Source organism: Myotis lucifugus, unplaced genomic scaffold (assembly GCF_000147115.1).
Source record: "Myotis lucifugus unplaced genomic scaffold, Myoluc2.0 scaffold_907, whole genome shotgun sequence".
NCBI classification, from domain to species: Eukaryota; Metazoa; Chordata; class Mammalia; order Chiroptera; family Vespertilionidae; genus Myotis; species Myotis lucifugus.
The window spans coordinates 47,135-70,940 of NW_005871955.1; the positions used below are offsets into that span (position 1 = coordinate 47,135).

Here is a 23,806-nt window from a genome sequence, read left to right on the forward strand (position 1 = left end):
CCTATTTGAAGAAATAATGACAGAAAACTTCCCCTACCTGGTGAAAAGAAATAGACTTACAAGTCCAGGAAGCTAGAGAACCCCAAACAAGAGGAATTCAAAGAGGACCACACCAAGACACATCATAATTAAAATGCCAAGGGCAAAAGACAAAGAGAGAATCTTAAAAACAAGAGAAAAACAGTTAGTTACCTACAAGGGAGTACCCATACGACTGTCAGCTGATTTCTCAACAGAAACTATGCAGGCCAGAAGGGAGTGGCAAGAAATATTCAAAGTGATGAATGCCAAGAACCTACAACCAAGATTACTCTACCCAGAAAAGCTATCTGTTAAAATTGAAGGTCAGATAAAGAGCTTCACAGACAAGAAAAAGCTAAAGGAGTTCATCATCACCAAACCAGTATTATATGAAATGCTGAAGGGTATTCTTTAAGAAGAGGAAGAGAAAGAAAAAGGTAAAGATAAAAAATTATGAACAACGAAGTGACAACAAATACATATCTATCAACAAGTGAATCTAAAAATCAAGTGAATAAAAAATCTGATGAACAGAATAAACTGGTGAATGGAATAGAATCAGGGGCATGGAAATGAAACAGACTGACAATTCTCAGAGGGAAGGGGGTGTGGGGGTGTGTGGGAAGAGATTAGACAAAAATCTTATATGCATGTATGCAGTACCTATGGACACAGACAAGAGGGTGGCAAGGGCCTGGGGTGGGGTGGGAACCGGGTGGAGGGGAGCTATGGGGGGGAATAATCTGTAATAATCTCAACAATAAGACATCTGTAATAATCTCAACAATAAAGATTAAAAAAAAAAAAAAAAGAAAGCACATTCTGATCTGGCTGGGAGTTGAAATGTGGTCCGTGGTCCATTCTCCTTATCAGAGAAGAGAACTGCCTATCATCAAGGAAAGATTAACAACCTTGTTGCCAAAGCAATGGAGTCCTGGAGGTGCCCGCCCTTTGCAACCCTCAGCCCACATTGCCTGTGGTATGTAACCATTCCCATTCGTATTCCTTTTGCTTACTTCCCCATGTGATTTTTGTCTTTCTACCCAATATATGAGCTGGCTTAAGAGGGAAAGAGGGGGAGACAGCAGAGATGATTTTTGTGGATGACCTGCTGCTCTCCCATGCTGCCCGCAATATTGGAAAATAAAAACGCTCATATCTATTCAACCCTGTCTCTGCTTAATTGGCTCAAGTAGTGACAGGCAGCCCAGACCCATTCCTGGTCCGGTTTCAAGCACACTGGGAATTCCTGAGCCCGGAAGAGGGGCCACAGCTGCTCCGGTAGTGACCAAGTGATTGCCCACTGACCGCTGGCCCGTCTGGTGTGAAGCTCCAGAATGGTGTCTGTCAACAAAGCCTGCAGTTTTCAAATCCATTAATGGAATCAAGTGGGTAGGTCACAGCAGCATTTAAACAAACTGGCGAATAGACACTCTCGGAATGCATTACACGATATGGGTGAAAGTTCCAGAAAACGTTAGCCAGTATGTGCATTCTGAGTGGCAGTGTAAAAGGCATTCACGCGGGGGTCCTGGTCACTGCCACAGCTCACCAGGAGTGCATGAAAAGGGACCACAAACTAAACCCGACAGGCTCTGAGGCCTGCATGGCAGCCTTAAAAACGCAGAGACTCAAAGTAACCACATAGGATGGTCTGAAACTAAAACGTTTTTAAAAATCCTCACCCGAGGATATTTTTTCCATTGATTTTTTAGAGAGAGTGGAAGGGAAAAAGGAAGGAGAGGGAGAAAGAAAAACATCTGTGAGAGAGACACATTGATTGGTTGCCTCCTGCTCGTGCCCCAACTAGGGCTGGCTATCAAACATGCAACTGAGGTATGTGCTCTTGACTGGGAATTGAACCCTTTACCTTTGGTCCACAGGCCAACGTTCTAACTACTGAGCCAAACTGGCCAGGGCTGAAATTAAACCCTTTAACTAAAAGCAGTTTATGGTGGGTAGTCATGTCCTAGGCTAGAATGTTCCCTGACAAAGGCCAACTTTCATCTTGAGCCTATACCTTTGGAATGTCAGGGTAACTTGCCTTTTTCCTGACCGCTCAGGGCAGACACTACACATCCTCTCGTTGTTATAGGTAATGGTTGACTGTTAACTACCCTGCACCCACCTGTGTAAAAGCAGCATGTGTCTATCATTTACTTTTTATGCAAGCCCAGAGGTTTCCCGCTTTGCTTTCTCCCACCTCTCCTACTCTGTCACCAAGGGTTTCATGTATTTCATGTAACCCACTCACTGAGGTCTTCTCTCTTTTTTTTTAATTATTTTTTTAAAATATATTTTATTGATTTTTTACAGAGAGGAAGGGAGAGGGATAGAGCCAGAAACATCAACGAGAGAGAAACATTGATCAGCTGCCTCCTGCACGCCCCCCACTGGGGATGTGCCCGCAACCAAGGTACATGCCCTTGACCGGAATCGAACCCAGGACCCTTGAGTCCGCAGGCCGACGCTCTATCCACTGAGCCAAACCGGTTCTGGCGGTCTTCTCTTTTGATTGTAATGTAGAAAATAACATGCAAGACTGCCATTCTCTGGAGCATTATCTCCATCCGTTGAGATTTTGCTTCCTGGCAATTGTCAGTTTGGCTCAAATAAACACAAAAACTCTCTACAGGCTGGAATGTTTCTTAAGCTGACAGAGCATCAGCTCTGCATCCTGGAGGTCAGGGGCAGTCCCTGAGGCCCAGAAATGCTGCCTGAGCCAGCAGAGGGCACCCTGCACACAGCGCCCACTTGAGCTCTCCTCCCGCCCAGGTCTCACAGGAAGCCACCTCTAGAGATGATTATGGTCGTGGGTCCTGTCCATACTCAAGCTTGGACTCTGTTTACACCAGACTCCGCAGCTTTCCTGTGCTCTGCCCCCTCCTCCTCGTCATCTGCTTTCCTTCCTCCAAACGATGCACTTCCTCTTGCCGATGCACTTCCTCTTGCCGGCTCAGCCTTCCTGTAGTCTTCATTCCCCCTCTTCCTTTCCTCCTCCATCCTCATCTCCTTTTCCATCCCCTCCTCCTTTTCCAGGACACATACACACACACGTTTTTCAGACAATTCAGCCTTTTATTTTTGAAAATAATTCTGCAGCTTCAACTTTCTTCCATGAACTGAGGTCGGGCAAGAAACAAAAGCACAGACATTGCTCTCCAAGCCCCCATCTGCATCCCAACCTGAACAGATACAGGGTGTTGAGGGGTGGGGTGGGCACAGGAAGGAGGGTTGTGTGGGTCATCCTGTCCTGGCTGCTTTGCCTCACACTGAGGGGACCTCTAAAAGCCAAGGTCTCAGGGAGGAGCTAACCTCCCTCCCAGCAAGCCGGCTCAGAACCCTCCTGGAATGACAGGAAAGGACCCGCGTGCAGACAGGATGGGCTGAGGGACAGCTTCTGTTTCTTCGAGGCAGGATAAGAGAGGGTGCCCCGCACACCAAGCTTCCCCCATCCCCTTTCCCCCACTGCCAGGGAGGAGCCAAACTGGCCAGGGCTCTGGTGAAGGTCTTACTTTTCCCCTTCAATTTTCCATCTTGGAATCATAACTGCTAGGCTGCAGGGAAAGAAGAGCTGTGATAAGGAGAGAGGAAAAGAGGGGGAAATAGGCGGGAGGCATAAACCCTGACAACCTAACAAACTCCGCCCAGACCTAGATGACAAAACCCCTTTGCTTGGTCTCGTTCTGGCCACAAATCTGTCTGTTCTCTTCTCACCGGACCCAGCTCCCCCTCCAAATGGGGGCGGGGTCAGGCACAAGAGAAGGGCCCATGCCTGGCCGTGAGAGCCAGGACAGGGAAAAGCGGCCTGGGCAAGAGAACTCAAGTTGCCAGCCTCTCTGCAGAGGCCCCAGGAGAAAAATTGGCACACGAAAGCATGTGGCCCCAACAAGCCGTCTCTGCCTACCACACAGTGACTTCTTGCTCAATGTCCCCCAACGTACCCCAGAAAGTTTCCCCTGATTTGAACCTCTCAATGGGCGAGTCATCTTCACCTTCTCATTTGTGCACTCGAATGCCACTCAAAAATAAAATAAAATAAAATAAAAAGATAAATGGACCCAAGAGAGACACAGAGAGGAGGGTGCAGCCAGGACGGCAGTCTGTCTCAGCATGTGCCGTGGCAAGGAAGGGGCCGGGAGAGACAGGCAGCACTAATTCCAGCTGGGATCGTAGCCCTCCCAGGTTTGCGGCGGTGCCAGGTGGACACGGCGGCCCCTGAACAGAAAGCTGACGATGCCCCTGTAGCCGGCCCTGGGGACCCCCGACTTGAGGTCATCCATGACTCCTAGGGCCTTGGCGAAGGCTTTGAAGCTGTCCCTGCTGGTGTACTGCACCCGCACCTCCCCCAGTTCATTCCGCTCACTGGTCCTCACTTTCTCCACCTGCAACAGAGGGGCGCCATAGACGCGGGCAAGGAAATCCCTGTCATAGGCCTCCTGCCGCAGGTACGACAGATTCAGCTGGGTGAAGGGCACAAAGTGCTGGTTCAGCTTGATGAACTTGAGATGCTGGTCAAAGAACTGCCCGTGGCTCACACCCTTGCGGCCGAAGGTCATGGTTCTGGAGATCTCAGGCCGCAGGCAGGCCCGGCCCTGCCGCTGCTCAGGCCGCCGCATCCAGTCATCCCAGAAAGCCTTGGGCCACTTGGGCTCCAGCTCGGCCCACAGCTCGGCCAACAGCAGCCAGCCCAGGCCGGGGAAGAAGTCGGTGCGGTAGAGCAGCTCAGGCTTGCCCGAGTCCACCATCTGCTCCTTGCCGTTGTCGTTCCAGGCGGACACGCACCAGAGGGAGGGGTCGGCCCTCAGCAGCGGGTAGGTGGCCTGGAAGTACTCGAAGAAGTCCGGGGCCACCTCCAGGTCATCCTCCACCACCACCACCGCGGGGAACTTGAACTTGTGGAAGATCTGGCCCAGTGCCCAGCGGTAGTGGCGCGCGATCTTATAGTAGCCCTGGAACTTGCGGTGGTCGGGTGGCACCGCAATAGTACTCAGGTCGGGCTGTCGGATGTGTGTAATGGCGCTGCCATAGGAGGCTATCACCTGAGCTGTCTCCTCGTGCCCACAGTCCTGGCTGACGATGATGGGGAAGCGCTCGGCTGAGGGCCGATACTGCAGCAGCTTGTCCAGACAGCGCCGGACAGTGCTGCGGTCACAGGCGATGACCAGGACGGGGATCACAGCTGGCGGCAAGGTCACAGGCCCTCGTGGCGGCACAGGTGGGACGGCAGTGGGCACCCTCCACCGCTGGCCCCGCCGCACAGAGTACTCCCAGATCTGCTGCAGCAGCCCCCGCTGCCGCTCCAGCTCCACCTCGGTGTCCTCGGCCAGGCGGATCACCTCGCGGGTGAGCCTGGTGGGGTCGTCATCCAGAGCGCTGTCTGAGGGCAGCCTGCTGGGCACAGGGCGCGTCCAGAAGAAGAGCAGCAGCAGGGCGTTCCAGGCCACAAAGAGGATGGCGCCCCACAGCACAAGACCTGCAGACTGCTTCTTCAGCATCCTGGCCCCCGCGGGGAGCCACGAGAGGGGCGCTCAAGCTGCCCTGCTGGCCGGCCTCACCCGCACAGTTCTAGGAATGTGTCCTCTGGGCTTTGGGATTAGGAAGCAGCCATGCACCTAGGGAGAGAACAGAGAACAGCAGCCATCATCACAAAGGCATGTGGCAGCATGGGGTGGGGTGAGGGGTATTCCAGGAACAGGTGAAAAGTACAGGAGGCAGGTACTCCAGGGCTCTCTTAGAAAAGAACTGCCCATCCCCTCTGGGTGGTCATCTGAATAAGAGAATAGGACTGGGACAACATGCTTCCCCATTCGAAGATGAGTTTGGCCCAGTCATGGTGGCTCAGTGGTTGAGCGTCGACTTATAAACCAGGAGGTCATGGCTCAATTCCTGGTCAGGACACATGCCCAGGATGCAGGAGGCAGCCAGTCAGTGATTCCCTCCCATCACTGGTGTTTCTATCTCCCTCTCCCTCTCCATTCCTCTTTGAAAGCAATCAATCAATCAATATATTTATATATATGTGTGTATGTATATATACACACACTAAAGGCCCAATGCACGAAAATCGTGCAAGAGTAGGCCTTCCTCTGGCTGCCAGTACCAACTTCCCTCTGGCACCCGGGACCCACGCTTCCCTCCGGCTTCCAGCAGGCACCCAGGACCCGGGCTTCCCTCGCAGCCCGGGCTTTGTCCGAAGGAAGTCCGGTCTAATGAGCATATTACACTTTTATTTATATATATATAATGAGTTCGTGAGTCCTCAGAAAAGCAATACCTGTATATGTTTGAAGGGTAAAGTGATGTTGGTGGGAGAAAAGAAGCAAAGGAACCCCACCTCTCCCCTTCCTACCTGACAGATTTCATTTCCCATCTTCTAACCAGAGCTCAGGGGGAGGATGGATGGGACCAGCTGCCTCCCATTATAAATCAAAATGCCCAAAGATTACTGAATTAATCAAAGTCAAATATCACACTTCAGGACTAAAGCCAGCACCTTGTTCAGTAAGGAAGACCGGAGGCATTCCCACCAGCAATGCCAAGCACATGCGATCTACATGGCTATTTAACATTCCGTTGGAGGGATCAGCCAGTGCAACTGGAACACAGAACAGAATTAACAGTGAAGACATGGGAAAGAGGCAAACTATCCTTATTTGCTGATTCTGTGAGAACATGCCTGGAAAATTTTACGAGAATCAATGATCAAACCAACCCAAACAATCAAAGAAATGACCAAGGTTTCATGATATAAAAATTAACATGCAAAAATCAATAGCCTTCATACCCACAAATAACTCATTAGAAGAAACAATACATGAGAAAACCCTATTTCAATAGCCATGAAGACAATAAACTATTTAGGAATAAACTTAACAAGGAATAGTCAAAACTTATATGAAAAAACTGTATCTCCTAAAAGACACAAAAGACTTAAAAATCCCTTGTTCTTGAATAGGACATCTCAGCATAATAAAAATTCTCAATAAGGATACCTTTCTATGGAGCTAGACCAGGGGTGGGCAAACTTTTTGACTCGAGGGCCACAATGGGTTCTTAAACTGGACCGGAGGGCCGGAACAAAAGCATGGATGGAGTGTTTGTGTGAACTAATATAAATTCAAAGTAAACATCATTACATAAAAGGGTACAGTCTTTTTTTTTTTTTTTTAGTTTTATTCATTTCAAACGGGCTGGATGCGGCCCGCGGGCCGTAGTTTGCCCACGGCTGAGCTAGACAGACAGACACTACTAGGTGTACTGGTTAATAATGCGGATTTTTTTTCAATAGATGGAGTTACACATACTATGTTGAAATATATGCGATTTGATGTGTATGCTATTTTGTTGCATTGACAGCAAGCTTCAAAACTTCATATGTCAAATTTTCTGAAGGTGTTAACATCATAGATATTTTTACGCTTAAAAATGCCGAATTTCATGAAAAAAAAAAAAAGAGCATTTGCGGGAAGTTTTAATTCATTACTTTATTTTGAAGAAAAAGTTATCATATACTTCAGGAAGCTTATGGTGAACATGCTCCATCTCAAAATACTTGTGAACGCTGGTTTAAACGCTTTAAAAGTGATGGTTTCGATGTGAAAGACAAGGAACGTCCAGGTCAACCGAAAAAGTTTGAAGACCAACAATGACAAGCATTATTGGATGAAGGTGTGTGTCAAACTCAAAAACAACTTGCAGAAAGATTAAACGTTACTCAGCAAACAATTTCCGATCGTTTACAAGCAATGGGAAAGATTGTAAAGGAAGGAAAATGGGTGCCACATCAACTGAACGAAAGACAAATGGAAAACTGAAAAGTCACCAGTAAAATGGTGCTTCAACGGCACGAAAGAAAGGCTTTTTTGCATCAAATTGTGACTGGCGGAGACCACCAAGATGGCGGCATAGGTAAACACTGGAGACTGCTGCCGCAAACAACCACTTCAAAAATACAACTAAAAGACGGAACAGACATCACCCAGAACCACAGGAAGGCTGGCTGAGGAGAGACTCTTCAACTAGAAGGAAAGACAACAGCATTCCGAGGCTCAGAGGAGGTGCAGTGTGGAAAATTTTAAAGGTGCGGAGGTGCGCACCCAAAGCGGGCTGGTGGCTGAGGGCACGGTTGTCGTTTTCAATCAGGAGGGAGTCTCAGACTCTGAGCTCCAGATCCGGGCGAGTCTCTAGGGACTCAGACTCAAACGGGAGAAGCGGGATTGTCTAGCATCAGTTGGAACGTGAGGGCAGCTTTCTCTCCGAGGTTTGCAGCGGTTGCCGGGGTTCTGAGAAGCAGAGCCTCTGGGAACGGGACTGAGAGCAGCCATAACTGCTCCCTCCGCCCGCCCTGTTGATCCCGCCCCGCCCAAGCCCTGCGCAGAGCCATTTGCCGGATCGCCTCAGGCAAAGGCTAGATTAGCACCTCCCCAGAGGACAGAAGTTTTCCCACAGCTGATTCTCACAGCCAGTCGGCCTGGTGGTCAAATCCCTCTAGTATTAACTACAACAATCAAGGCTTAACTAGAACAAGACTGCACACAAAGACCACAAGGGGGTGCACCAAGAAAGCATAAAAAATGCGGAGACAAAAAAACATGACAGAAATGGAGGATATAGAGTTAAAAGACGCAATTTTGAGGGCTTGCAATAAACTTGAGGAGAGCCTCACGAAAACTAACGAGACCCTCGATGCTATGATAAAGAAACTAGAAATTAAGCATACACGGACTGAAATAAAGAATATTATACCCAATAGCAGACCAGAGGAGCGCAAGAATCAAGCCAAAGATTTGAAATGCGAAGAAGCAAAAAACACCCAACCGGAAAAGCAAAATGAAAAAAGAATCCGAAAATACGAAGATAGTGTAAGGAGCCTCTGGGACAGCTTCAAGCGTACAAACATCAGAATTATAGGGGTGCCAGAAGATGAGAGACAGCAAGATATTGAAAACCTATTTGAAGAAATAATGGCAGAAAACTTCCCCCACCTGGTGAAAGAAATGTACTTACAGGTCCAAGCAGTGCAGAGAACCCCAAACAAAAGGAATCCAAAGAGGACCACACCAAGACACATCATAATTAAAATGCCAAGAGCAAAAGACAAAGAGAGAATCTTAAAAGCAGCAAGAGAAAGAGACTCAATTACCTACAAGGGAATACCCATACGACTGTCAGCTGATTTCTCAACAGAAACTTTGCAGGCCAGAAGGGAATGGCAAGAAATATTCAAAGTGATGAATACCAAGAACCTACAACCAAGATTACTTCATCCAGCAAAGCTATCATTCAGAATTGAAGGTCAGATAAAGAGCTTCACAGATAAGGAAAAGCTAAAGGAGTTCATCACCACTAAACCAGTATTATACGAAATGCTGAAAGGTATCCTTTAAGAAGAGGAAGAAGAAAAAGGTAAAGATACAAATTGTGAACAACAAACATGCATCTATCAACAAGTGAATCTAAGAATCAAGTGAATAAATAATCTGATGTACAGAATGAACTGGTGATTATAATGAATCAGGGACATAGAAAGGGAATGGACTGACTATTCTTGGGGGGGAAAGGGGAATGGGAGATGCGGGAAGAGACTGGACAAAAATCGTGCACCTATGGATGAGGACAGTGGGTGGGGAGTGAGGGCGGAGGGTGGGGCGGGAACTGGGAGGAGGGGAGTTTGGGGACGGGGGAAAGAGGAACAAATGTAATCTGAACAATAAAGATTTAATAAAAAAAAAAAATTGTGACTGGCGATGAAAAGTGGATTTATTTTGAGAATCACAAAGGCACAAAATCATGGGTTGATCCAGATCACCCATCAACATCGACTGCAAGGCCAAATCGCTTAAGAAAGAAGACAATGCTCTGCGTTTGGTGGGATCAGGAAGGTGTGGCATATTATGAGCTTCTAAAACAGGGGTGGGCAAACTTTTTGACTCGAGGGCCACAATGGGTTCTTAAACTGGACCGGAGGGCCGGAACAAAAGCATGGATGGAGTGTTTGTGTGAACTAATATAAATTCAAAGTAAACATCGTTACATAAAAGGGTACGGTCTTTTTTTTTTTTAGTTTTATTCATTTCAAATGGGCCGGATCCGGCCAGCGGGCCGTAGTTTGCCCACGGCTGTTCTAAAACCAGGTGAAACTGTTAACACTGATCGCTACCAACAACAAATAATCAATTTGAACCACGCTTTGATCGTAAAACCACCAGAATGGGCCAGAAGACACGGCAAAGTAATTTTGCTTCATGATGACATACCATCACACACTTCAAAACCAGTTAAAGACACGTTAAAAGATCTTGCCTGGGAAGCATGAACCCACCCACCGTATTCACCAGACCGTGCTCCTTCAGATGACCACTTGTTCCGATCAATGGCACACGCACTTTCTGAGCAGCACTTCAGAACATACGAAGAAGTGGAATTGGGTCTCTGAATGGTTTTCCTCAAAACAAGATAAGTTCTATTGAGATGTTACCCACAAATTACCTGAAAGATGGGGAAAATGTGTAGCTAGCGATGGACATTACTTTGAATAAAGCACGTTTGATGTTTCTCTTGAAATTATCGTTTTCTTTGATTACAAAATCCGCATTATTAACCGATACTCCTAGTAAAGTTCTCATGAAAAAATTAACCTGCAACAATATCTAGTAAAATAATGCAAGCAAGTAGGAGAGGGACTCACTGTAACAGATAGTAAAATACTATACATTACAAAGCCTCTATCACTAAAGCGATTTAGCACTGCTTTGGCCTGTGTGTTCAGTGGTTAGAACGTTGGCCTGGGCACTGAAGGGTGGTGGGTTCGATGTCTAGTCAAGGGCACGTACCTAGGTTGCAGGTTCAATCCCTGGACCTCGGTCGTGGCGCGTGTGGGAGGCAACCAATTGATGTGTCTCTCTCACATCAATGTTTCTCTCTCTCTCTCCCCTCCTCCCCCTTCCCTTAAACTCTCTCTAAATATCAATGGAAAAAATATCCTCTGGTGAGGATTAATAATAACAAAACAAAGAAACTATGTAGCGCTGGTATGTAAATAAACAGATCATTCAAGGGAATAGAATTTTTTTTTATTTTTAATAAATCTTTATTGTTCAGATTATTACAGTTGTTCCTCTTTTTCCCCCCATAGCTCCCCCTCCACCCGGTTCCCACCCCACCCCCTGCCCTTACCCTCCCCACTGTCCTCGTCCATTGGTGTACGATTTTTGTCCAGTCTCTTCCCACACCTCCCATACCCCCTTCCACCAGAGAATTGTCAGCCCACTCCCTTTCTATGCCCCTGATTATATTCTATTCACCACTTTATTCTGTTCATCAGATTTTTTATTCACTTGATTTTTAGATTCACTTGTTGATAGATATGTATTTGTTGTCACTTTGTTGTTCATAATTTTTATCTTTACCTTTTCTTTTTCTTCCTCTTCTTAAAGAATACCCTTCAGCATTTCATATAATCCTGGTTTGGTGGCGATGAACTCCTTTAGCTTTTTCTTGTCTGTGAAGCTCTTTATTTGACCTTCAAATCTAACAGATAGCTTTTCTGGGTAGAGTAATCTTGGTTGTAGGTTCTTGGCATTCATCACTTTGAATATTTCTTGCCACTCCCTTCTGGCCTGCATAGTTTCTGTTGAGAAATCAGCTGACAGTCGTATGGGTACCCCCTTGTAGGTAACTAACTGTTTTTCTCTTGCTGCTAATATTCTCTGTCTTTTGCCCTAGGCATTTTAATTATGATGTCTCTTGGTATGGTCCTCTTTGGATTCCTTTTGTTTGGGGTTCTCTGCGCTTCCTGGACTTGTAAGTCTATGTCTTTCACCAGGTAGGGGAAGTTTTCTGTCATTATTTCTTCAGATAGACTTTCAATATCTTGCTCTCTCTTTTCTTCTGGCACCCCCATAATTTGGATGTTGGTACGCTTGAAGTTGTCCCAGAGGCTCCTTACACTATCTTCATATTTTTGGATTCTTTTTTCCTTTTGCTTTTCTGGTTGGGTAGTTTTTGCTTCTTCGTATTTCAAATCTTTGGTTTGATTCTTGGGATCCTCTAGTCCAGTGGTCGGCAAACTCATTAGTCAACAGAGCCAAATATCAACAGTACAACGATTAAAAGTTCTTTTGAGCCGAAACCGGTTTGGCTCAGTGGATAGAGCGTCGGCCTGCGGACTGAAGGGTCCCAGGTTCCATTCCGGTCAAGGGCATGTACCTGGGTTGTGGGCACATCCCCACTAGGAGATGTGCAGGAGGCAGCTGATCGATGTTTCTCTCTCATGGATGTTTCTAACTCTCTATCTCTCTCCCTTCCTCTCTGTAAAAAATCAATAAAATATATTTTTTTTAAAAAATTTCTTTTGAGAGCCAAATTGTTTAAACTTAAACCATATAGGTAGGTATATTGTTATTCACTTAATTAGGGTACTCCTAAGGCTTAGGAAGAGCCACACTCACGGGGCCAAAGAGCCGCATGTGGCTCGCGAGCCGCAGTTTGCCGACCACGGCTCTAGTCTGCTGTTGGATCTCTGTATATTATTCTTTATTTCAGTCAGTGTATGCTTAATTTCTAATTGATCCTTTTTCATATCCTTGAGGGTCTCACTATATTTCTTGGAGATTTCTAGAAGATTCTTGAGTAGCCTTATAACCATGGTTTTGAACTCTATATTCAATAGTTTGCTTCCCTCCATTTCTTTCATTTGTGACCTGTTTCTCTGTCTCCGCATTTTGGCTGCTTCCCTGTGTTGATAGAGTGGCTTTGTGTGCTAGGTGTCCTATAGGGCCCAGTGGCTCAGCCTCCCTAATTACCTGAGGTGGACACTCTTGGTGCACTCATTTGTGGGCTGTGTGCACAGTCTTGTTGTAGTTAAGCCTTGATTGCTGTTGGTATCACTGGGAGGAATGGACCTCTAGACCAATTGGCTGTGAGGACCAGTTGTGTCTACAATGGGAGAACTTCTGTGCTGGAGACACCCTTATGGGGCAGGACTTGCTTCAGTGGGACTTTGGCACTCACTGAGTCTGCCCCCTGAGTGTGTCTCATGGATGTGAAGAATTTTAATCTGGATGGTCTCTCTCTGACCACCAGGTACACTGGCTCTTGGATCTCCAAGGAGGTGCAAAGTCAGCCACTGCCTGAAGCCACCCAGCAGGAGCTACAGAGAGATCTGCAAATTCCTCCTCTTTGTTTGGGGCTTGAAGGTGCCCAGATGAGGCCCAGCTGTGAAGCAATGCAGGCTGCTGACTAGCCTTAGGCCTTCTTTTGAAAGCTCTGGGGTTCCCTGACCCAGCTGCAGTTTGACAGGTTTTTAGGGGGAGAAAGGCCAGGCCATTCGTATGCAAAAGCCTCTACACACAGCTTGGGTGGGTTTGTAAATTGGGTGGGGTGGGGTCTCAGGGAATCACCAGGGAGGAGCAAACAGCAATGGTTGCCCGTCAGCCCTCCCCCGGATAGGTCCCTGGGTCTCTGTGTCCCTCGGCCCTGTGCAGGAACAATGATCGCTGCAAGCACCTCTGTGAGAAAGACGCCCTCAAGTTCTGGCCCAATGCTAGACAGTCCAGTTTCTCTCGGTATGAGTCTAGATCCCCAGATTCTCACCCAGAACTGGAGTTCAGAGCAGTGGGGAGCTTGTATCTCCCTCCCAATTGAAAAAGACAACAGTGTACCCAGCTGCCAGCCCCTTTCGCAAGCGCCTCCGTACCTCCACACTTCCACACCTCTGCACCTCCTACAGGACTCAATGCGCTTTTCTCTTTCCTTCTAGTTATAGAATTTCCACTCAGCCAGCCTTCCCCTGGTTCTGGATGATATTCGTTTTGTCTTTTAGTTGTAGTTTTAATGTGGTTGTGTGCAGCAGCAAGTTCAGGTGTTTACCTATGCTGCCATCTTGGTTTCTCCCCTCAATGGAATAGAATTTAAACTCCAGAAATAGACCCAACTACACATAGAAATCTAATGTTTAGAAATCCTGGAGCAAAATATGGTCTTATTACTTATAACAACTATATAGCTATTTGGAAAAAATAAAATTAGATCTGTACACAAGAATAACTTCCAAGTAGCTCAGTGTGCTTCAGTGGGACACACACACACACACACACACACACACACACACACAACTATAGCCCAGCTGGTGTGGCTCTGGTTGATGAACATCAATCCATGAATCGGAAGTCACAATTCGATTCCCAGTCAGGGCTCATGCCCGGGTTATGGACTTGATTCCCAGTAGGGGGCATGCAGGAGGCAGCCAATTCTCTCTCGTCATTGATATTTCTATCTCTTTCTCCCTCTCCTTTACTCTCTGAAATCAATACAAATATATTTTAAAAATCAATTAAAAGTAACATTAAAAATAAAGTGCTAGAAGAAAACATGGATCAAAACCTCTATAACTTGGGTATAGGGAAAGGCTTTTTAAACGAGTCAAAATCCTGATACAATAATAAATAAAATACTTTTGCACGGCTAAAAACACATAAGCCAGTGGGTTAGAGCGTCATCCTGTACACCAAAGGGTGCGGGTTCGATTCCTGGTCAGGGCAGGTGCAGTAGGCAACCAATCGATGTTTCTCTCTCATATCGATACCTATGTCTCTATGTCTCCCTCTCTTTCTCTCAAATCAATGAAAAATATCCTCAAAAAACAAACAAACACATAAGCCAAGTAAAAAGTCAAATGACAAACTGGAAGAGAATATTTGCAATATACATCATAAAGAACCAATACCTTATAGGCAAAAAATTTAAACACCTGAGAGCAAAAATGGCCAAAAATATTTGTCTAAAAGACAAGGGCAAAGACACTAAAATGGTCCTTAGACATATGAAAAGATGATCCATAATAAGAAAAATGTAGCCCTGACTGGTTTGGCTCAGTAGATAGAGCGTCGGCCTGCAGACTGAAGGGTCCTAGGTTCGATTCTGGTCAAGGGCATGTACCTTGGTTGCGGCACATCCCCAGTAGAGGTTGTGCAGGAGGTAGCTGATTAATGTTTCTCTCTCATTGATGTTTCTAACTCTCTATCCCTCTCCCTTCCTCTCTGTAAAAAATCAATAAAATATTAAAAATATGTAAATTAAAACTAATTGAGATAACATTCCTCACCCATCCGACTGATACAAATGCAGAAACTTGTCCTTACATCCTAAGTGTCAACAGAGAAAGGAAATTCTTAACTTTGATAATGTCTAACTATTAGGGGCTTTTCTTTTATGGATCATGCATTGTATCTAAAATCTCTGCCTAACCCAAAGTCACAAAGACTTTTCCCTGTTTTCTTTTTTAATTTTATAGTTTTAGGTTTAACATTTAGGTTCATGATTCATTTTGAGTTAATTTTTGTATATAGTGTGAGGTATGAAACTAATATCCTTTTATAACAGTGTCAGTTTGTCAAAATGCTAAACAGAGAATTACCATATGACCCAGCAAGTCCACTCCTAGATATATATCCGAGAGAAATGAAAACATATGCCCATACAAAACCTATATGGAATGTTTATAGCAGCTTTATTCATAATCGCCAAAATCTGGAAACAACCCAAAAATCCATAAACAAGGAACTATGAAAAAACAAATTGTGATTTACCCATACAATGGAATAATATTTAGCAATAAAAAGGAAGAAGCTACTGATATACACAATACATGGATGAATCTCAAGTAATTAAGCAAGATGTGAAAGGCCAAAAAAAAGTACATACACTATGAATCCACTTATATAAACCTCAAAAAATACAAAGTAATCTATAAAGACAGAAAGAAAATCAGTGGTTGCCTAGGGATGGGGCAGTGAGGTCTAACAAAGGCGCATGAGGAAATTGGAGGGTGGATATGTGACAAGAGCTTCACACTTATACGCACATGCAGTTTACGATATGTCAATTACACCTCAATTAAACTGTGTTTTTTTTTAAGGACTTATTTGGGTCAGTCAAATGGCAAAACTGGAATACGGGGTGGGCAACAGTAGGTTTATAATTGTGAGGATTGAAAAGCACAGAGTTTATTCTTTTATTCTTTATTAATTGTTGTATTTTCCAAACAAACAACTGTAAACCTGCTTTTGCCCACCCCTGGGCACAGCAGTTAAGGGCGATGGGATAACCCCTGTGTCCTGAATTCCTCAATCACTCAACGACACGCAACACACACCTGCTGTCTACCAGGCTCGGGAAAGGGGCTGGGACACACACCCAACAAGAAACAGAGTCCCACTAACCCCTCAATCTGCCAGATTCCATGACTTGAATGTGGAGAGCGGCTAGTGTTTGGACAGGTTTAAGCCTCGGACTAATGAGAGGGCACAGTCCTCTCATTGCCACGTGCAAGTCCTCCCAGCACAATTATAGCCAACAGCTATAGTTGTAAGCTTGAACCTATGGTCCGAACACATGGCCCCACGTGCCTGAGTGATATGGGCTTGATAGAGTTCTGGTGCATGTAGTTGAGTAGGATCGAAACCCACGAGAATGCTGTAAACATCTTGACCACGCCCTTACTTTGCCCCGTGGAATCTGGCTATAAAATAAAGACACGGTTTGTAGTCCGTGGCGCTGTCTCTCCATCCGGGAGCAGCATCCCACCCAGACCCAGCTCATTCTCTTGTCTGTCTTTTCTCCATCCTTCACCGCACCCCACCCCCCCCCCCCAGGTCACCAAACCAGGCTGAGCTGGCATGGCACATAAGGCGCCCTGGGGCTGAGTATGCCATGGCCATGCCGTCTCTCCACACTTGAAAGGATCTACCACACCCTCCAACTCCTGGACAGCAGCCATTCCTGACCACGTGAACTCTCTTGTTCGCCTTCCTGCCTCTGGTCTTGCCCCTTTACACCCCAAACAGTCAGGTATGTGCCCTCCCATGCCAGCTTCTCTGCCAGATACCCTCTGCCTCACAGCCCAGTTCTCTAATCCTGGTCAAAACCTTGGTCCAGATGCGATCTCTGTGCTCCTGGGCTCTCAAGCAGGCACAGTCTCGAAGGGGCTGGTCCTGAAGGGCCTCTGAAGGGACCTGGAGACGCCCTCAGTGCCTGCCAGCACCGAACCACCTGTCTTTCCTCCCAGAAACCACCCACCTGCGGCTCCACACCCCCAGCCTTCTCAGAAACCTCAAGTCTATTTCCGTTTTACTTTACATTAACTTCCTATCTTCTCAGTGACCATATGCCAATCAGGCTTTCCAGTTTCTTCCTCACTCCCCCTCAGGATGTGGTCCATGTCTGAACCTTCACCACGCAGATCAAAGCAATTTCTGAAGGCCCCATGGCCAACAGGAAACAGCTGCCACAGTACAGGCAGGCCTCCGCCTTAGCACCAACCCATGACCCTTTTCTCTAACTTCCCAAACAGAACTTGTTCCTCTTGCCATAAAAGAACACAACACACCCGTTCCCCAACCCCACAGCTTCCCCACACAGGCTGTTCGAGTCCCAGTGCCGTCTCCTACTGCTGTGCACACATTCTCCAGAGCAAGACTGTCCACTCTCTGGCCCGGGTGCAGGCACAAACCTGAGTGCGTGCACTTCTAGCAGCCGGCTGTGCCCTAGAGACGAGCAAGCCCTTTGGGCCAGCAGAGCCCACATACTCCTCCAGGAAGCACTGCTCTGAGTCCTACCATCAGGAAGATATGGGAGTAACAAGGGCAAGCCGGAGAGCCCGGGGCCATGCTTGGCATCGCCCCACATTTCTTCACATCTCTGAGACTCAATTTTCTCACTTCATCAAATACCCCATTGGATGCTGTGAGGACTGGGTGAGATAATCCTTATCAGGTGTTTAGAACAGTGCCTGGCACATGACAATATACACACTAGCCAGTCACTCAGTTGTCCCCTTCCTGCTGGCTGGCTTTGCTCCACTCTTACTGTTTCCTTCCAGGCCCCAAACACCCCAGCCCACCTCAGGGCCTCTGAATGTGCCTGATCTGCTCTTCCTTGTCTTCGCCTGGTGCGCTCTGACCCATATATCTACCAGGACAACTTTCCTGATGTCTAAAGACTCGGGGAGCTCCACCTCCCCTTCAAACCATCAGCACCAGCACCTCTTGCTCAACATCTGTCAAATCTCTCAGCCACAAGCTACTTGGGGATGAGGATCAGCTGCCTCGTGTGCCAAACTGCTGTGCTGGGATCCTCAACATTCAAGAGATTTGCTGTGACCTAAAAACTGGCCACACACCCACAATCCCTTAACGGCAATTCCCAAGTCCACAAAGAGCTGAAAAACAGAAGTTTTCTACACTCATTTGGCAGTAAAATCCGACTTACCCTCATTTGGTGAAATCTGATCTAATCTAATGTGAGGCTATTTATAGTCTTTATTTATCCCACTTAGTGTGACTAGTCATACATTTTGCTACAGAAATAAATATGTTGCATTATGGTGTGCTGCTCCAGACCTAACACTACATCATTTATGCACCAGATCGTTATTTATTTATTTATTTACATACATACATGGGGGTGACATTGGTTAATAGGATCATATAGGTTTCAGGTGTAGATTCTGATACAAGATCTATATATTATGCTGTGTGTCCATCATCCAAAGTCAAATCATATTTTATGTCCACTTCACCCACTCCCTAGCCACTGGCAACCACCACACTGTTGTTTATGTTTATGAGTTTCAGTTTTATATCCCACATATAAGTGAAATCATATGGTTCTCAGATCATCTTTTTTTTAAAAAATATTTTTATTGATTTCAGAGAGGAGGGAGAGGGAGAGGGAGACAGAAACATCAATGATGACAGAGAATCATTGATTGGCTGCCTCCTGCACACACCTACTGAGGATTGAGCTAGCAACCCGGGTATGTGCCCTTGACCGGAATCAAACCTGGGATTCTTCAGTCCGCAGGCCGATGCTCTATCCACTGAGCCAAACTGGGTAGGGCTCAGGTCATCTTTTCAAAATCCAAAATATTCTAAATTCTGAAACACATCCAGCCACAAGAATTTCAGAATTATGAAAATGAAAGAGACAGTTACTCACTGCCATTATCCCATTTGAAGGCCTCAAACACTTTAATCTGAACAGTTTTTCCTTATTATAAAACTAGAGGCCCGGTGCACAAATTCGTGCAAGGGTGGGGTCCCTCAGCCTGGCCGGCGATTGGGGTGATCGGGCCATCTCGCCCAGTGGGAGAGCACTGACCACCAGGGCAGCTCCTGCGTTGAGCGTCTGCCCCCTAGTGGTCAGTGCGCATCATAGCTACGGGCTGGTTGTCCAGTCATAACGGTCGCTTAGGTTTTTATATATATAGACTAGAGGCTCAGTGCACAAAATTCGTGCAGGCAGGGGGTCCCCCCAGCCCAGCCTGCACTCTCTCCAATCCAGGACATCCCTCTCACAATCCAGGACAGCTGGCTCCTAACTGCTCACCTGCCTGCCTGTCTGATTGCCCCTAACTGGACCCCCTGCCAGCCTGGCTTTTAAAATTTTTTGGATTTTAAAAAGAACTGCCCCCCCCCCCCCACTGGCCTGGTTGCCCCTCACTGCTCCCCCTACCAGCCTGGTTGCCGCCAACTGCGCCCCCTGCCAGCCTGGTCGCCCCACGCAGCCTGATTCTCAGTCGTTTGGTCGTCCCTCACTAACCCCCCTGCCGACCTTGTTGCCCCACTCAGCCTGTTTGGTCGTCTGTTTGGTTGTTTCGGATGTGACGGCCCCTGGCTCTTTATATATAGATATTATTTTTTGTTGTTGTTAACCCTCACCCGAGGATATTTTTTCCACTGAGTTTTAGACAGAGTGGAAGGGAGGAGGAGAGACAGAGAGAGAAACATCGATGTGAGAGAGACACATTGATTGGTTGCCCTGACCTGGTCCAGGGATCAAGCCTACAACCAAGGTACATGCCCTTGACCAGAATCAACCCTGGGACCCTTCAGTCCCCGGGCCGATGCTCTATCCACTGAGCCAAACTGGCTAGGGCATAAAATATTATTTTAAGCCTGAATTAGTGATGGGGCCTCTCAGCTGTCCTATCACTAACCTTGCTTCCCTCTAAGCAAAGTCCCCCAGAGGACAAACACCCTTCTTACCATGCACGCCTGGTCACACACTGACCTATCTTGAAAGTCACAAGGCTGTCCTGGCTGGTTTGACTCAGTGGACAGAGCATTGGCCCTTGAACTGAAGAGCCCCAGGTTCGATTCCCATCAAGGGCATGTACCTCAGCTGCAGGCTTGAACCCTGACCCTGGTGGGGGCTCGTGTGGGAGGCAACCAATTAATATGTCTCTCTCACATCTATGTTTCTCTCTGTCTGTCTCTACCCCTCCCTTCCTCTCTCTAAAAATCAATGAAAAAATATTCTCAGATGAGGATTAACAACAACAACAACAACAAAACCATGAGGCTGTCACTGCTTGCAGAATAAAACTTAAACTTAGTATTATGACACACAGTCTTCACAACAAACTGACTCAAACATCGCTTTTCAAACTCACCTCCAACCACTACCCCGCGAACCCCAACCCCTGGCTTCAGCAGGTTACTTATTTCCCCCAGAAGTATACTTGTGCGCTGCTGTGTCTTTGCTCTGGCTGGTTCCTCATCCTGAAGTACTATCCACTGCCCCACTTGCAAGCACTCACACATCTTTTACAGCCCAGTTCAGGTTAGTCTTCGCATGACTATACTCCCACCACTCTCTCCACATCTGTGTCTGTCCTCCACACTATAACAGAATCTGTGGCCGTGCCCTCCCTGGCTCCGTAGGAAAAACGCTCTATGACCTCTAAGCCTATCACAGCTTGGCACACGTATAAAATACAAGCAGTTGGAAGGAGGACTGCCTGCATTATTAACTAAATCAAGGAGCAACAAGCCCAACCAGCAGCATGAGTGAAGGAGTACGTTTTCCAAAGACGACTATGACAAGTCCCACGTCAACGAGGACAGTCCTCGTCCAGCGGTGGGAGAGGAGGGTCTGTTCTCTCCCTTTGACGTGTGACTTTGAAACTAGTCACGAAAGGCAATCGTTTCCACCTGGTGCTCCTGAGATGCTTGCTCGTGGACCCTCCAGCCACCAATGCAAGAGCAAGTCCAGGCCACATGGACAGGACACCCTTAGGTATTCCAGTTGACTGGACATGAGGAAGCCTTTCAGATGACCCCAGCTCAGCCACATCTGACTGCAACTTCACAGAAGACCAGGAGCAAGAACCACGTAGCTGAGGTAGGAATAAAATGATTCTGTTGTTTTAAGTCACTAAGTTTTGGGGTGATTCATTATGAGGCAAAAAGTACCTGAAACAATGAGTGAAACAGAATTTATGTAGCCTTGACATGGGCAAGAGTTCTTCCTGCCTCTGTGCTCAGGCCCCACGCCCAAACTCGGAAGGCTGCGTCTACTCACATCCCCTTCCTCATTAGATATCTACTGCTGAATGGAAGCACTTACTGGCTTAAAACGAGAGCAATCATGTATTCCCTCTCACAGTGTCCAGAGGTCAGGACTTCGGACAGTGGGACAGAGGGGATGACCTGCCTCTGCTCCACAATGTCTGAGACCTCAGCTAGAAAACTCAAAAGCTGGGGATGGGCTCCCCTAAATGCTTATTCTCACATGTCTGCAGGCTGATGTTGGTGTTGGCTAAGACAGTAGCTGGAGCACTGGCTGGAACCCTCCACGGGCCTCTCCAGGTGGCCTAGGCTTCCTCGGAACATGATGGCTGCGTTCCAAAGGTGAGAGTCCCAAGAAAGACATCAAGCTAAGTATCCTTTCCAGGATCCAGCCTTGGAGCACGTCTGCCTTACGCACAGGTCAGGAGAATCACAGTCCCTGCCCACATTCAAAGGGGGAGAACCTCAAACCCACCACCGGGTGGCAGGAGGACAATGTCTGCTTGTAACCTGTGGACTGGATATTTACGGGTGTGCCATTCTGGGAAAATACAATCTGCCACACCTTCCTTTCTAAAATAGATCAACAGTCCAGAACCCTGACTTGAGTCTCTCATGTTCTGTTATTAATGACATTTGTCTGCAAGGCACAGACTCAAAACTGTTTTTGACTTGCTTCAGTTTTTCTTTAGGGAAGTGACATACAGCTGGTCCACACCACCAAGTACAAAGACACCTGCACCATAGTGGGAGCCTTTTTCATACATAAAACCCTCAGCCAAAACCCAGGAGGCACTGGGCAAGCCCCACCATCCCCTATGGGTCCCCATTTCTTCATCTGAAGGGCTGCCTAGGAGCTGTGAGATCCCTTTCTAACATTCTAATTCCATGGCATTCTCCAGCCAGGTCCCTCTTTCTGGTAAAAATGTTTCTTAAATAGCAAGAGAACCCCAGATAGTCAACTTCCCATTGTAGGCAATAATGGAGAAGTCATATTTAGTTTTTTAAAAGTAGAGGAGCTGAAGGAATATTGACAGACTTTCCCTTCTATTTCTGCCTTGCTTAGTATGTTAAAAAGCACTACCTAGCCCTAGACGGTTTTGCTCAGTGGATAGAGTGTCAGCCTGTGGACTGAAGGGTCCCGGGTTCGATTCCAGTCAAGGACACATGCCTGGGTTGAGGGCTCAATCCCCAGTAGGGGACATGCAGGAGGCAGCCGCTCAATGAATTTCTCATCATTGATGTTTCTATCTCTCTCTCCCTCTCCCTTCCTCTCTGAAATCAATAAAAAATATCTTTTAAAAAAAAGCACTACCTAAAATATCCAGAAAACAAAAGAACATGGCACAAGTAATGAAGACCTAACTGCATTACTTTCTTGTTCAATATTAGACCTCCACTAGACTCCTGTATCACATACCAGGCTCCATAATTTCAGAAGGATGGAAGAACTGAAAGGGAGTCAGAGAAGAAACACTAAATAATTCAAGGGCTTAGAAAATAAGACCTAGGACAGAAAGGGTGCAGGTTATATCCTGGAAAAGAGAAGGCAAGCAGGAAGTACGATGCTAGCCCAACAAAAGCATGAAGGCCTGGGTTTCAGGCAATCCAGCACCAGCAAACAGGTGCCCCGGGCAAGGCACTTGACCCCTTGTGACTTGGTGCCCTCATGTGAAGAGAGAGAGGGTCGATCTGGATCATCAAAGTCCCTGATCTCTGATGACGAAGAGAAAATGAGTTTAAGCTGTCACATATGCCACTGAGGGGAGACGCGCTACCATGCGTCCTAACTATGAGAACAAGGACACAGGAGTGGGGACCCGGAGCTCAGTGGTCTCCAGGATGGGGTCAGGCAGCAGTGACGCACCTGGGAGGCAGGGCCTGGAGGACAGACATCTGAGAGAAAAGGCTACATACCCTGGAGTGCGCTGCAAGAATTGTTAACACATGCGATGCCTCGCTATGCAGTCAGAGGCACTGACCTCTTTTCCTTACTGTCAAATACAAAAAGGACAACAGCCAACACAATAACAGCCACCTGGTGTGAATGAACCAAAATTATTCCTCCGCTTCTGTCAGATCATAAAAATGTTTGGTGATTAGTTTGTGTGCCATGAGACGGAAAAGGTTGAACATCGCGGTTCTAAAGCAAAGACTAAGTAAACACACACAGGACGAGGGTTAACCCGGTGGAGCCTCGCCCGCCCCGCTGTTCTGTGGAGATGCAAACCGGCCTGCACGTCTCTGCGGCCCCACAGTTTACAAGATGGGACCGTGCACGTCCCGGGAGCCCCTACTCCACACCCAGCAGCAAACAGGAAAAAAGTTTTCTTGCCATTTACATATTTTTCACATTAAGTTAAGTCTTCCTTTGCGGCTGAGAAGAAGGAACCCCTGTAACTTGTGTACAGGAAGCTGTGTGGGGTTTTGGA

At 46.9% G+C, this 23,806-nt stretch overlaps 1 protein-coding gene across 5 annotated transcripts in view; it reads right to left on the minus strand.

Annotated features, from left to right (window-relative positions):
• Window positions 1–3,078: 3,078 nt before the first annotated feature.
• MGAT1 (mannosyl (alpha-1,3-)-glycoprotein beta-1,2-N-acetylglucosaminyltransferase) overlaps window positions 3,079–23,806 on the minus strand; it is a 26,356-nt gene continuing 5,628 nt past the window's right edge. For 2 of the 5 annotated variants that reach the window (XM_006106779.3, XM_006106781.3), the window contains one exon: window positions 3,079–5,636. In XM_006106779.3, coding sequence (XP_006106841.1) covers window positions 4,176–5,519 — 1,344 coding nt within the window. In that variant the 5' untranslated portion in view covers window positions 5,520–5,636 and the 3' untranslated portion in view covers window positions 3,079–4,175. Of the gene's footprint in view, window positions 5,637–6,517; window positions 6,638–21,017; window positions 21,041–23,806 lie in introns of those variants that run through there. The other 3 variants (XR_002827196.1, XM_023747560.1, XM_006106780.3) reach the window with 3 other exon arrangements.